Source organism: Gymnoscopelus braueri, assembly GCF_963280865.1.
Source record: "Gymnoscopelus braueri genome assembly, chromosome: 9".
Taxonomy (NCBI): domain Eukaryota; kingdom Metazoa; phylum Chordata; class Actinopteri; order Myctophiformes; family Myctophidae; genus Gymnoscopelus; species Gymnoscopelus braueri.
The window spans coordinates 54629643-54645120 of record NC_137610.1 but is presented as its reverse complement, the minus strand read 5'-3'; the positions used below and the strand labels follow the sequence as shown (position 1 = coordinate 54645120).

The 15478-nt window shown below is 40.2% G+C and overlaps 1 protein-coding gene across 1 annotated transcript in view; it reads right to left on the bottom strand.

The window, feature by feature from the left end:
* LOC308092382 (Golgi apparatus protein 1-like) overlaps positions 1-15478 on the bottom strand; it is a 99143-nt gene that overhangs the window by 74295 nt on the left and 9370 nt on the right. The window contains exon 2 of the mRNA XM_080438243.1: positions 4117-4146. Within this exon, the coding sequence (XP_080294369.1) occupies positions 4117-4146 (30 nt within the window). The remainder of the gene's footprint in view (positions 1-4116; positions 4147-15478) is intronic.

The window sequence follows — 15478 nt, the reverse complement described above, 5'->3', positions numbered from 1 at the left end:
TGCACACCCATGTGACATGGCTTTCCTGTTAAATGTCACCTACGTGTGTGTGTGTGTGTGTGTGTGTGTGTGTGTGTGTGTGTGTGTGTGTGTGTGTGTATTTATTTACCAGAGCCAAGTCATGAAGTCTAAAAAAAACACAAGGGAAATCTCAAAGAGATAGGCATGTCGAGAAAGATAACGTGACCTAGTTTAGAGAAATAACACTTTTTATGGTGCGGGCGGGCACTGTGATTCTGAGTTAGATGACACTCATCATCACGTCTGCAGTGGAACGTCAAACCAGAGGAAGGTGGAGCGTTTTAAAGGAGCTGGGGGCCAAGGTGAAACAGAACCTTCAATTAGGAGGAACTGACACTAAAACAAGAAAAAGGCCACAATGCAGCGGCACTTTATCCAATACTTTAACCCTTATCTGTCATTTTAGGTTTTAACCATTATTTTCTACTGTGGCTATTCAAAAATAGCAGATATACAAGCTCATAGCGCGGCACCGCGCTATGAGCTTGTAGATCTGCTATTTATTTTTAAATCATGAAAATGTGTGCAAATCTTTGAATATATATGTCACAGTACGTTTGGAGAACCAGTACGATTGAAGACAGAGCGCTCGTTTTTAGGCACGGGGCTCCTTCGGGGCGAGGCGGGGCTTTTCGAGACAGGGTTTATTAGCGAGGCTCGCGAGGAGGAGGAGGAGGACGGCACTGCGAGGCGGGGGTTTATTACGCGAGGCTCGCGAGGAAGAGGAGCCTCCTCCTCCTCCTCCTCCTCGCGTTTTAAACCGTCCCGTCCTCTCCTTCTCTCCTTCTCCTCCTCCGAGGAGGAGAAGGAGAGCGCGGAGAGGCGGGGCTTTGATGCGCCGACGGAGACCTGTCTTTTGTTGTTCCCCCCCACATAGCAACCAGGAAGCTAAGCTAGGGGAACCATAATATCTATGAGGGGAACGCTGAACACGCGTTCACACGCACGGCGCGCCGACTTAGTGGAGCTTGAGGCCGAGGAAGCGCGCCCTCGCGCCTCCAGGCGCGAGGGCCCGCGGTGACCGGCCGATGCTCCACTAGTCGACTCAGCGCCGTTTGATTTGTAAACCGATAGGGACAGAATAGTTCTTTTCATGGATCACTGTGTGTGTGTGTGTGTGTGTGTGTGTGTGTGTGTGTGTGTGTGTGTGTGTGTGTGTGTGTGTCAGGGAGAAAGTAAAACAAAAGCCAGAACACAATAAAAGTATCTAAACAGTCCTGCTTTCAATAAACCAAAAAAAGCATGAGCGCGTGCGCGTGTGTGTGCGCGTGTGTGTTTGTGTGTGTGTGACTGTGTGTGTGTGTGTGTGTGTGTGGCCATATATGTTTGTGCACAAGCCTGGCTTGTGGCTCCCTCTAGTGCTGGGTGGGTGGTAAAAACGAGCGCGCATTCTTCAATCGTACTGGTTCTCCAATCATACTGTAACATATATATTCTTTTAAAGCGAACATTTGTAACTCAAATCTTTGCTTCTAGGGATTCTACAAATGTCTTCTAAATCCTAACATTTTTTTTTTTTACTTATGAGTCTACATCAGTGGTTCAATTTGAGTAAAAAAATGTAATGTAAAAACATCAAAGTATATAAGATTTGCACACATTTTCACGATTTTTAAAAAAGTAGCACATCTACAAGCTCGTAGCGCGGCACTTGGTTAAGTGGGTTAACCCACTTGAACCCTAGCAGCAACCGTGATCTGGTTCCAACCAAATATAGAACAAACATTGGAGAAATGTTCATTCTACTACTCTGCCACCACAATGTGGAGGCCTGACAGACAACATCCATTAAAAAGGATGTGAATCACTGGTTTCTTTCTAAATTAAACACCAGGAGACCAAAGGGGAGGTAAATGTAACGTTCCATCTCTTGTACATATAGTGTTTGTATTTGTTGATGACATGTGTTATTGTGTTAATTTTGTTAACACAATAAAAAATGTTGATGAATTGAATACACAGGACCACAATGGAAACCAGGACTTTTTTTGTGTTATCCTTCAGCCAAAACATAACTTTTTTCAATGGATTAGTCACCCCATGGAGACTTGAATTCATGGATATTGTTTAGTTTTTGTCTCATTCCTAAGACAATAATATGATGACCAAGCGGACCGGTAGGCAGCGGTTGCGGTAGGAGACACAAAGGAGACTCTTTGTGTCTCCTACCGGAACCGCTGCCGGTCATCAAATTATCGGTCTAGGAATGAGACAAAAACAAAACAATATCCATGAATTCATGTCTCCATGGGGTGACTGATCAATAGAAAAAAAGAATTTTTTGGGGGTGAACTGTCCCTTTAATGTCTTACTGTACCATGTACCGTTTACATTTCTGACTAATTAAGTATTCAATCAATCAAAGGTCTGTGTCACTAAGAGTCTAGAGAGTTGAAGAGGTCAGGCAAACAAACTGTTGTTGTCTGTCTGTCTGTTTAAGGAAAGCAAATAAAGTGCAGTAAAGTGCAGACTGTAGTCAGGCTGCGTCCGTCTGTCTGTCCTTCCCGTTACATTACAGGACGAGTTTAACGCAGTAAGACCGGGAACACATGATGAGTGTCATTTTATTGATTTATTTGGCTATTCAAAAATAGCAGATATACAAGCTCATAGCGCGGCACCGAGTGCCGCGCTATGAGCTTGTAGATCTGCTATTTTTGAAAAATAGTGGGGTGTTTTTTGCAAATCTTTGAATATACTGTACATATATTTTAAAAAGCGAACATTTGTAACTCGTATCTTTTGAGATGGGGGTGGTCTGCGGACAAATGCATAACATTGACATGAAAAAAACAGTTTGACAACCACTGATTATAGCAACATACGTTTAGGATTTAGAAGACATTTGTAGAATCCCCCAAAAGCAAAGATTTGAGTTAAAAATGCGCCTTAAAAAAAAAAAAAAAAAAAAAAAAAATAATATATATATATATATATATATATATATATATATATATATATATATATATATATATATATATATATATATATATTCAAACTAAAGATTTGCTTTTGCTTGAACTGCACCGACCTAATATGCTGTATAGAATATACTCTGAAGTTGTTTACACAAAGTTAGGTGGCAGCTACTGGGAAATATACAATATACACCAAGATTATATGCTTTTCTTTAAATCTTTTTACGATTTTATCATTATTTTGGTTTGTGTTTTGTACGCGTGTGTGTAGGTCACTCCGTGCCGTGCTATGAGCTTGTAGATCTGCTATTTTTGAATAGCCAAAGAAACCAAAAAATGACACACAGATGTGTTCCCGGTCTTAATGGGTTAAGGTGCCAGCCTGTAGAACGTCTCTGTCGGGTGGAAACCTCATATGAAACCTCATTATATGTCCAAAACTGTTCAAAAATAGCAAAAGCAGCAGATCTACAAGCTCAAAACGCTTCTCGCTTGTAGATCTGCTAGTTTTGATGCTTTTGTGTGACGCTGTAGTATGATCAAGTAGTGCAGGGTTCCCCAATAGGCGGCCCGCGGGCCGCAAGGCAACTGTCCGGCCCGCGACGACAAAAAAAAAAGGTTTTTGATTTTTTGATTTTTTATTTATATCTGTATTTAATACAGATATAAATAAAAAATCAAAAAATCAACAATTTACTTACAGATGTGTTTGTTAGTCTGCTTGAACAGTAATAGTATTACTGTTCAAGCAGACTAACAAACACATCTGTAAGTAAATTGTTGATTCTGGACTTATTTAGATTTGTGTGACCCTCAACACAGGATTTAAGAATCCCCGGCCTAAAATAACACTGTGTCAAATTAGCTAGATTAGAGAGAAAAAAACGAATAAAAAACAAAAAATGTTGTGCACGCGCGCTTTGCGCACGATTTGGGCCACACTGCCCCTGGCCCTCTGCTTGGTACCCGAGACATCATTTGGCCCTTGGGGAAAAGTAATTGGGGAACCCTGGAGTAGGGCGTTAATTTACGAAAAAAAACACCAAGCTAAACTCTGGAGATGAGAGGTTTCTGCCCGACAACAAGGAGAACTGTGACAGGAGAAGTTTAAAAGGATGTGAGGGCGGGCGGGGGGGGGAGGGGTGGGGGTGGGGGGAGGAGCTTCACAAATACTTACATGGTTGCAGTCAGCAGCGATCTCCGATTCCTGGAGGAGGATGAAAGGGAGAGAGAGGAGAGAGAGGTTAGGCTTTGATCTGCACCGCCCCCTACTGGGAGGAGGTTGAAGAAGAGCAGCAAAAAAAATACAGGAACGGGAAGACAATATAGAGCAGTGGTTTTCAACCTTTTTCATGCCACAGGGACCCCTAAAATTGATATGTATTTGGCCGCGGACCCCCATCTGAAGATGTTTTGTGCCAGGGACCCCCCAGAAGCAAAGATTTGAGTTAAAAATGTTCGCTTTAAAAAAATATATATATTCAAAGATTTGGAAACATTTTCAAGATTTTTCAAAAATAGCAGATCTACAAGCTTGTAGATCTGCTATTTTTGAATAGCCAAAGCTAAGTGGTTAAAATGGTCGTGACGCTATGTTAACTCATTTAGCTGGGGACCCCCTGGTACCCCCCCCCCCCCCCCAAAGGACCACTGGTGGTTGAGAACCACTGATATAGAGCCAAAAGTGCTCAAACACACACACCGACTTACAGGCACACACACACACACACACACACACACACACACACACACACACACACACACACACACACACACACACACACACACACACACACACACACACACACACACACACACACACACACACACACACACACACACACACACACACACACACACACACACACACACACACACACACACACACACACACACGTGTGTCGACGTACAGAGCAACATTTCCAATTAGTAACAAGTAGGTCATTTTCTTTGAATCAGGTTCTTTTGAAGAGAACAATACTTTACTAATGCTCCAAGTGGAGATGATGATGATAATGGCTGCTCGTTCCTAAACTGACCCGACTGTCTATTCTATTCTAAAGCATAGAAACACCCAGTTTAACACCGTCTGATGTCTGTGTATTTTCAGCTGTTATGTAGTCAGATCTCACAGAAGAGGCTCGGGGGCCCTGTTGAAAAAAATAAATAAAAGTAGCACCGTTTGACCACCGCTGGTAGTCGGTAGTTGGTACGGGGTGCAACGGTTCAGTTAGCCCACGGTTCGGTTTGTCGGTTTTGGGAACACGGTTTCGGACCAAGCCATCCCGACCACAGACTGTGTGAGATGTTGCTGCATTGGCAAACGGCTACGCAGTCTCAAAGCTACTGGTAATAGACCGCAAAAAAACATCTTCTTCCCTCTCGTACAATCAGGTACATGAATGAACTGACCAGAACTAGAACGATACAGGGCAAAGGGGAACGCTACCACCCCCCCCCCCCCCACACACCAAGATTATATGCACATACATACATATATACATATGATGATGCTCTCTTTTTGCTATTTTTTGCACTCTTTTCTTTAACCCATTAAGACCTGGAAGATCTGTGTCACTTTAGATCTCTTTGGCCATTCAAAAATAGCAGATATACAAGCTCATAGCACGGCACCGAGTGCCGCGCTACGAGCTTGTAGATCTGCTATTTTGAAAAATCTTGAAAATATTTTAATTTTATTTATTTTTCAAAAAACTGTTAGGATTTAGAAAACATTTTTAAGAATCGCCTCAGGTCTTAATGGGTTAAATCTTTTTACGATTTTATCATTATTGTGTTGTTATTATCTATGCTGCTGCATTGTCTGAAGGAAGCCAAACAAACATAGGTTTTACTCTTATGTACCTGAACACAAGATGTAACAAAGTACAACCTTGAACCTTGAATGTTTTGTGTAAAAAGAGCGGGAAATTCTACTATTTCCAAAAAGTCTCTTTATTTGAAGTATGACCGTTATATATATAACAAAAACACTTGAATCACTAAATGTAAACATAACACCACGTCCAAATGTTAAATAGCCTCTTAGCCTAGACTACTCTCTACATTATACAGTAGTACAACATGTAAATAAAAACACTTTCAAATGTAAACATAACATTTTAAACTGTTAAAAGTGCCTCTTAGCTTTGACTACTGGTATCAGGGTTGCCAGATCTGCTTATTATAATTTTCCCGCAAGATTTTATTTGAAAATAGCCGATCTACAAGCTCACAAGACGCGTCTTGAGCTTGTAGATCTGCTATTTTCAAATAGCTGATGTATATGTTAAAGTGCTCATGTGACCCATTTGTGTCGCTTCTTTTGGGCTGGTTTTCCTAGACCTGGTTGCTTGTTTCTCTCACAGAATCTGGCAACACTGACTGGTATACACTATACAGTAGTATAAAAAGGAGGGAAACACTTTAAAAAATAGTTCTACCACCTATTTGTTCACTCTTCAGAGTTAGATTAACGCCAAGGATTTGTCTGTGTGTGAAGGCTGCGCATTTTACAAACAAATGGCTGTTGTAGACCAAATAAACCTAGTCATGCCATAGTGGCATGACTTAGAATGTAGAAAATGAATGTGGAATATTTCAAAAGAAAAATCTCAACGTTGTGCCTTGTGTAGCAAGACCTTAACGTTGTTTCCTGCATCTCAGCAGGTTCCCTACCTCAAGCCTATGGTTTGGTTATAAGAGGCTTGCTACACGAGGCAGAGAGTGAGTGAGTGAGTGAGTGAGTGAGTGAGTGAGTGAGTGAGTGAGTGAGTGTGTGTGTGTGTATGTGTACTACTATACTTGGGAGGACAAAATGTCCCCACAAGTATACTAGAATTTGAGAAACAGATGTTGTTGTGAGGACAGTTTTCCTGGTCCTCACGAGATTTTTTTTGTTTTATGGTTTCGAGATACGTTAACAATTAGAAACATATTCAGGTTGGGGTTATGTTTAAGATTAGACTTAGATTTAGAGAAAAGTGTTATGCCTTTGTTGCGTGCTGGTGTCACGCACCGAAAAATTGCAGATCTACAAGATCGCAACGCTTGTAGATCTGTTATTTTCAGCTTTAGGCTTACGGTTGAAAGTGGCATTAAAAAAAGATGCCATTCATAAAATTGCCATCCTAAAATACTTATGTCCTGATTGTCCTCACAAGTATAGTAATACAAACGTGTGTTGTGTGTGTGTGCGTGCGTGCGTGAGGCAGTCCAGCTGATCTCTCAGTCTGTTAGACTATAAAGTAACAGAGTTGCAGATGTTCCTCAGAGTAACTGACGGTTAAACACACGGCACTCCCAACACAGGCCACGTTGTAGGGCTGCTGCTGCTGCTAACAATTACTTTCACACGTTTGATCAGTCTAGGCTATTAATTTTGACTTTGAAATGATAGTAGAACAAGGTAATAAAGTACAAAATGACGTGGCTGTCGGGCAGAAACCTCTGATCTCCATATTATAACTTTTTTTTCGTAAATCAACGCCCTACTTGATCATACTACAGCGTCACACAAAAGCATCAAAAGTAGCAGATCTACAAGCTCGAAGCGACAGGTTCTGAGCTTGTAGATCTGCTACTTTTGCCGTTTTTTAATCTAACAGTTGTTGGACATAAAGAGGTTTCCACCCGACAGAGACTAAATACTTATCACACGCATTATCTGAAGCCAAACATCTTGACATTTGCTTAATAATGTTTACCCAGCAGTTAAAACCACAACTTCTCTTTTTAGAATATGGAACAACCGTTATTTTTTGTTGGTGTAGTAGGGCTGTCAACTTTCCTCAGAAATTATATATCGTATGTAGATATCATTTTTCGAAGATCTAGACTCCTATCCACTTCCAGGTTAACTCATTGAGTGCCATTAACGTGTTTCACGTGTTTTTGAAAAAAATAGAAAGAAAATAAACTCCTTGTTTAACTTATAACAGAAAAAGGCTTTATCTCGCTTCCTAAGCACTTTTTTTTTTACTTTGAAAAAAATAAATAAAAATCGTACTGGCCAGAAATAGCCAGAAATAATTCGGACACTCAATGAGTTAACTTATTACTTTAAAAAAATCTGTATCTCGGCTCCTGTGTACTTTTATTTTTACTATGAAAAATCTCTGGCAGTGGGCAAACGCAGCCAGAAATAAGTCTAGCAGTGAATGAGTTAAATCAGGCTGGTGGCTGACTGGTAGTACCTACTACCTATACCCTCATAGTAATAACTATAAATACATAAAAAGACAATCAAGGCAGATATGGGCCTCGCTCCCATAACGTTGTTGTCGGGCAGAAACCTCTTACAGTTATCTTCATATTTTAACTTGTTGTGTTTTGTCGTAAATTAACGTCCTACTTGATCATACTACAGCGTCACACAAGATCATCAAAAGTAGCAGATCTACAAGCTCGAAACGCGGCGCGAAACGCGGCGCGAAACGCGGCGCGAAGCGACGCGTTTCGAGCTTGTAGATCTGATACTTTTGATGTTTTTTCAATTTGAATCCTGAAAAGTAACAGTTTTGGCTGTCGGTTAGGTTTCCACCCGACAGCCATGATATACTGTACATATACTGTACATACTCCACAACAAAAGCTCATGCAAATGGAGAGAGAGAGAGAGAGAGACATCACACACAGGCCTCCCGGAGAGGAGAGGCCATCTGTCTCCGCACGCAGCCCACTTTCCGGATGTCACTCTTTAAATACTATAAGAGCCTCATTGACAAAAACTAGAGTGTGTCAAAATGTTGGGGCTCGCTGGGTAATGGCGGGGGGGACCCTAAAAAAGACCTCCTTCTACTATCTCTCTCAAACACAGATGTCAATTGGCCCGAAGGACATCTTTATCAGAGAGAGGTGGATGACTGACAAGACAGCTGGGGTGAGAGAGAGAGAGAGAGAGAGAGAGAGAGAGAGAGAGAGAGAGAGAGAGAAAGAGAAAGAGAAAGAGAAAGAGAGAGATGGAGAGAGAGAGAGAGAGAGAGAGAGATGGAGAGAAACCAATTAGAGAGAGAGAGAGAGATTGCAAAGAAAGTCGGCCATTTTCCCAGACTTGGTGAGTCATCCACCGCTCATGTAGTTTCATGTAACTGCCAATAGTTTGACGGCGGAGCTCATCATCGACATGGATTCAAGGTCAGGGCCGTCGCCTGGTCTCTCCAAAGGCCAGGTCTCTCTTTGATGCCAGTTAAAATGATGGTTAAGTGAAAGTTTCTTACTTTCTTTGCAAAAGACTTATACTGCCTTAGTTTTAACCACAACATCTAAAAAAAAGTTTTCAAGATTTTTCAAAAATAGTGGAAATAGTAGATCTATAAGCTCAAAACGCGTCACATCGCAACGCGCTTTGAGCTTATAGATCTTTTCCCACTATTTTTCGGCTATTTCAACTATTAATGTTTATTTTTAAGTATAAAGTAATTAAATATGTGTTATTTGTCATATCTGCCCTGTGAAACTTTTGTTTACGAAATGACAGAAATGTCATTTTTATTCATAATGTTCCATTCATTTTCAACGACAGAAACACAATTAAATCGTTAATCGCAATTATTTGAGTGATAATTGATCGTCAACTTAAATTTGTAATGGTGACAACCCTAATTGGTCCTCCCTCAAGCTCATGATAAAGATGGGACCATTTGTGTCTTCTCACTCTGTGTCTTAGGGGTGTGCTGTGGACATTTCAGAAACCTTACTCCAATGACATCATCGATGGGGATTTCAAGATATATTGGAAACTACATCTCTTCCTGGAAAGATGGCCTGCTGAAATAGAAGCCACTGTACTGTACGTACGGTACAACAGTGTCGCTTGGACACTTTGGACACACACACAAATGTATTTATTTATTTAACCCATTTAGGAACGCATCTGTGTCATTTTTAGATTTCTTTGGCTATTCAAAAATAGCAGATCTACAAGCTCGTAGCGTGGCACCAAGTGCAGCGCTATGAGCTTGTAGATCTGCTATTTTTGAAGTCTTGAAAATTTGTGCAAATCTTTGAATATATATATTTTTCAAGCAAACATTTGTAACTCAAATCTTTGCTTCTGGGGGATTCTACAAATGTCTTCTAAATCCTAACACTTTTCTGAAAAACGCATGTTGCTATAATATCAGTGGTTCTCAAACGTTTTCATGTCAAGGACCCCCAAAATGATGTGTATTTGGCCGTGGACCCCCATCTCAAAATATGTTGTTCCAGGGACCCCCATGAAGCAAAGATTTGAGTTACAAATGTTCCCTTTAAAAATATATATATATTCAAATATTCGCACAACTGTTCAAGATTTTTTTTTAAATAGCAGATCTACAAGCTCATAGCGCAGCACTTGGTGCTATGAGCTTGCAGATCTGCTATTTTTGAATAGCCAAAGATACCTTAAAATGAAAGATGCTTTTTTTCCTTAACTCATTCACTGCTAGACTTATTTCTGGCTGCGTTTGCCCACTGCCAGAGATTTTTCATTGTAAAAAAAAAAAGTACACAGGAGCCGAGATAGAGAATTTTTAAGTAATAAGTTAACCAGGAAGTGGATAGGAGTCTAGATCTTCGAAAAATGATATCTCCTGGGTCCGTGGGTCAAATTCAAAAATTAAAATAAATAAATAAATAAAATTACGTTTTTTACGTCAGTGACAGTATTGGTAAACAGGAATAATTAAGTTTATTACGTCAGTGGCAGTGAATGAGTTAATGGGTTAAATCTTAAATTATCACAGATGATGACATTAGTGTCAGGTTTTTAAACTGTCCACAGCCCTACTCTGAGACACACAGAATGAGTAGAGAAACGCTCCCATCTTTATAGTGAATATCAGTGAGGACTGAGGACCAATTATATGAAGTTACGGTTGAAAATAGGTGAAATGCTCCTTTAAAAGGCAGTGGCTGACTGTGTGAAGCAGTGAAAACTTTGAAGTCACATCTTTTTCACAAACCCACCAATTCACCCAACTAAACACACTTCTCTCCTGTGGGCCCGTGTGCTGAAGAACTAGGGCTGGTAGATTAATATTCGAATTTCGAATATTCCTCGAATATGGGGAAAATATGTATATTTGAATATGAAAATTAACATTTGAATTACATTTTTTTTAATGTTTATTTGAAAGGGACAATACAGACAACAATGTATCAAGTTCTAAAAACAAACAAAATATGTTTTATTGGATCCGAGCACTCGATACATTGTTTTTTGTATTTTCCCTATCAAATAAACATTAAAAAAAGATATATATGTAAAATAAGACGTTTATTTTTATTTTTATTTTTTTATAATAATAATAATATTCAAATACATTAAAATATCTGCCAATTTTTAAGACCAATATTCAAATATCATTTCTGAGGAAGGTTACCAGCCCTATGAAGAACTAAACAATTTTCATTTTTATTCTCGTTCGAGCATTCTTAGAAACATTACACGAATGACAGTATGTTAAACCCTCCAGAAAAACTTGGGCAAAAATCCTTGATTATACAGGCTAAAACTCTCGATTATGCAGGCTAAATTCCTTGATTTTGCGATGAAATATGCTGTTTTTTTGCAATTTTATGCTGTGACATTGCGGGAAGTTGCGAAATATGCGGAATATTGAAATATGCAAAAAATGCTAAATATGTGAAAAGTTGCGAAATATGCGATGCGCATATTATGCGATGCAGCCTTTTTGAAAAAATGTTACCACCGCATAGTTATGCGCCATTTTGCTGATTATGCTGTAAAAAAAAATTGATCGCATAATCGCATTTTTCTGGAGGGTCTAGTTAGTATGTACAATGTTGATGGGACATGCAGAAATGACATGCTATCATTTAGGGCCTACTCTCGTCTCATCAGTGGTATTACAGTTTTTTAAGACTGAAAACTAGAATTCATATGGAAAACATTTCCATCAATGCCCGCCCGCCCGGTCCTGAAAAGTATCATTATTTATAAGCCAAGTGCAGCTGGGAACTGATAAACAAAAAGGAGACTTTAAATTGCCATCCTCTTATCTTGAGCGGGAGGCCATTTGATTTTTTTTTGTCCAATTGACACCCTCAATGGTCACTGTTGATAAGACTGAGGCCAGGAAGCAGCTTTAAAATGGTCCAGTCTGTCGTCTCTTAAAATGGTCCAGTCTGTCGTCTCTTAAAATGGTCCAGTCTGTCGTCTCTTAAAATTGTCCAGTCTGTCGTCTCTTAAAATGGTCCAGTCTGTCGTCTCTTAAAATGGTCCAGTCTGTCGTCTCTTAAAATGGTCCAGTCTGTCGTCTCTTAAAATGGTCCAGTCTGTCGTCTCTTAAAATGGTCCAGTCTGTCGTCTCTTAAAATGGTCCAGTCTGTCGTCTCTTAAAATGGTCCAGTCTGTCGTCTCTTAAAATGGTCCAGTCTGTCGTCTCTTAAAATGGTCCAGTCTGTCGTCTCTTAAAATGGTCCAGTCTGTCGTCTCTTAAAACGGTCCAGTCTGTCGTCTCTTAAAATGGTCCAGTCTGTCGTCTCTTAAAATGGTCCAGTCTGTCGTCTCTTAAAATGGTCCAGTCTGTCGTCTCTTAAAATGGTCCAGTCTGTCGTCTCTTAAAACGGTCCAGTCTGTCGTCTCTTAAAATGGTCCAGTCTGTCGTCTCTTAAAATGGTCCAGTCTGTCGTCTCTTAAAATGGTCCAGTCTGTCGTCTCTTAAAATGGTCCAGTCTGTCGTCTCTTAAAACGGTCCAGTCTGTCGTCTCTTAAAATGGTCCAGTCTGTCGTCTCTTAAAATGGTCCAGTCTGTCGTCTCTTAAAATGGTCCAGTCTGTCGTCTCTTAAAATGGTCCAGTCTGTCGTCTCTTAAAATGGTACTGTTGGTAATGGTAATGGTCTCTAGTCGGGTGGAAACCTCAAACGTCCAAAACCAAAAATAGCAGAAGTAGCAGATCTACAAGCCACGAGCTTGCGGATCTGCTACTTTGTAATGCTTTTGTGTGACGCTGTAGTATGATCGAGTAGGGCGTTAACCCATTAAGACCTGAAGCCCATTCTACAAATGTCTTCTAAATCCCAACAGTATTCTGAAAAACAGATGTTTCTATATCAGTGGTTCTCAAACTTTTTCATGTCAAGGAGTCGGACCCCCAAAAATTATATGTATTTGGCCGGGTGGACCCCCAGAGGCAAAATGTTTTGTTCCAGGGACCCCCAGAAGCAAAGATTTGAGTTAAAAATGTTTTCTTTAAAAGAATATATATATATATATATTTCCCGTCTGCCTCCATATATTTCCCGTCTGCCTCCATTCTAAGTCGTACACAAAAAGCCCTGTAAACCTATGTAGTTTTTCATCCTCGCATTTCCCATGTTAACATAAACGGTCAGAACTCAAACATGGCGGCTCCGTTTGACACGTGGTTTGGACTGGTACACGCAGGGAGATGTCGCCGATGTAAACAGACCGTGTACGGCTCAATCTTAAGGATTTTAACAAGATCTATGGCGACGTGAAAAAAACAAAAAACAACAATAAAACGTTGGCACTGGTGAGTACATTATGAGATTAACCTCTGGCGGTCAATGTGTTAATGGGTTAATTTACGAATAAAAACACACTGAAGTTAAAATATGGACAGCGACGATTTCATCCAATAAAGAATTGAACAGTATTTATTTTCGCTCTTGACCTCAAAAACAGCCGTAGGCTGCAGCTTTCCAGCAGAGAAAGGCACAGCTAATTCAGCCTTTTTTTTTTACCCCCCCCCCCCCCCCCCCCGTCGGTCATTAAGACAGTCACGGGGTCATTGTGCGGTAAACAGAAAACTATTGTTGGGGTTTTTAGTGAAAAGAGCCAGTGGCTCAAAGGCCCGCTTTACAGCTAAAAGGCTGGAGCTTTGATGGTGAGATTATGGCTCCAGGGCAGACAGGTGAAAAGAGCCTGCATACATACAGTACAGTTACTAGAGCTCAAAAAACCCAACTTTGAAGTGTAGATACTCCTGGTCAAATATTATTCAGCTACAAGGTGAGGGGGTTAAAGCACTAGAGTTCTTGTGCTTAATAAGAAATACGTACGTATTCAAAAGTAAAAATACTTAAAGCACAATGTAACTTTTTTAAATGAATAAAATGTCATTTTGTCCAATCTGTATGGTAGAGTATGTTAACCCATTAAGACCTGAAGCCGATTCTACAAAATGTCTTCTAAATCCTAACAGTTTTCGGAAAAACGTATGTTTCTATATCAGTGGTGCTCAAACGTTTTCATGTCAAGGACCCCCAAAATGATATGTATTAGGCCGCGGACCCCCATCTCAAAATATGTTGTTCCAGGGACCCCCCAGAAGCAAAGATTTGAGTAAAAAATGTTCGCTTTAAAAAAATATATATATTCAAAATTTGCACACATTTTCAAGTCGGTGCCGTGCTATGAGCTTGTAGATCTGCTATTTTTGAATAGCCAAAGTGTAAAATAATGCTTTTTTTAGCTCAAATGAAAAAGTGACACAGATGCGTTCCAGGTCTTAATGGGTTAAGACAATATAACTTATATAATTGGGGTGGTTGTGTTTTGTCTCTCTGTTCTTCTATTGAGACATTTAGATCCTGTGTCCAGGTGAGACATGACCTTTGACACCATACATCCTGTTTCAGGTTTGACACACATTTTGACCTGATGGTCAAGATTACATTTTTCGGCCCCGACGGTTGGCGTAACCGTCCGGCCACCTAGGCTGGCAATCCAGCCTGACAGCGCGTCGCGAGTTCGACTCCCGATCCCGACGACCTTTGCTGCGTGTCACCCCCCCAACCGCCCCATTTCTCTCCTCATTTACTGTCAGTCTATTTTCCTATCAATAAAGGCAGAAAAGGTCCCAAAAAATATCTTTAAAAAATATTTAAAAAGATGATTTTTTCCCCCCTGAGCAAGCAGGCAGTTATTAGAAATGTTCAAAATGTTGGCTTTTAAAAATATACTCAAAGATTTGCACAAATGTTAATGATTTTTCAAAAATAGCAGATCTACGTACAAGCTCATAGTGACGCGCTATGAGCTTGTATATCTGCTATTTTTGAACGGCCAAAAGTATAAAATATGGTAAAAATGATTGCAACACTATATTAACAAAGTTTGCTGGGTACCCCCCCCCCCAGGATCCCACTATGAGAACCAATGCTATAACGAATGACTCAACATTTAGGCAAGTGTTCAGCCCAATCAGAGAGGCCCAGGCCCATTGACATCCATATTTATAATATTAATGAAAGTTAAATATTTTAGAAAGTATAGAAACATAACATGTGAATTTGACACTGATCATCATCAGTGAGATTAACTCTCGACAGACAGACCCTCTTCTAGATGGCTATGGCAATCATTAAAGATACGTAAACACTTAAGCCCTACGTACTTCGTTGTGTGGCGAATAGTGAGAATCACCGATCTACAAGCTCACGACACGATGCGTGGGCTTGTGAGCTTGAAGACATCGTCTCTGTCTGGTGGAAACCTCATGATGTCCAAAACTGATACTTTTCAGGATACAAATTCAAAAGTAGCAGACACGGCGCGTGTCGATCT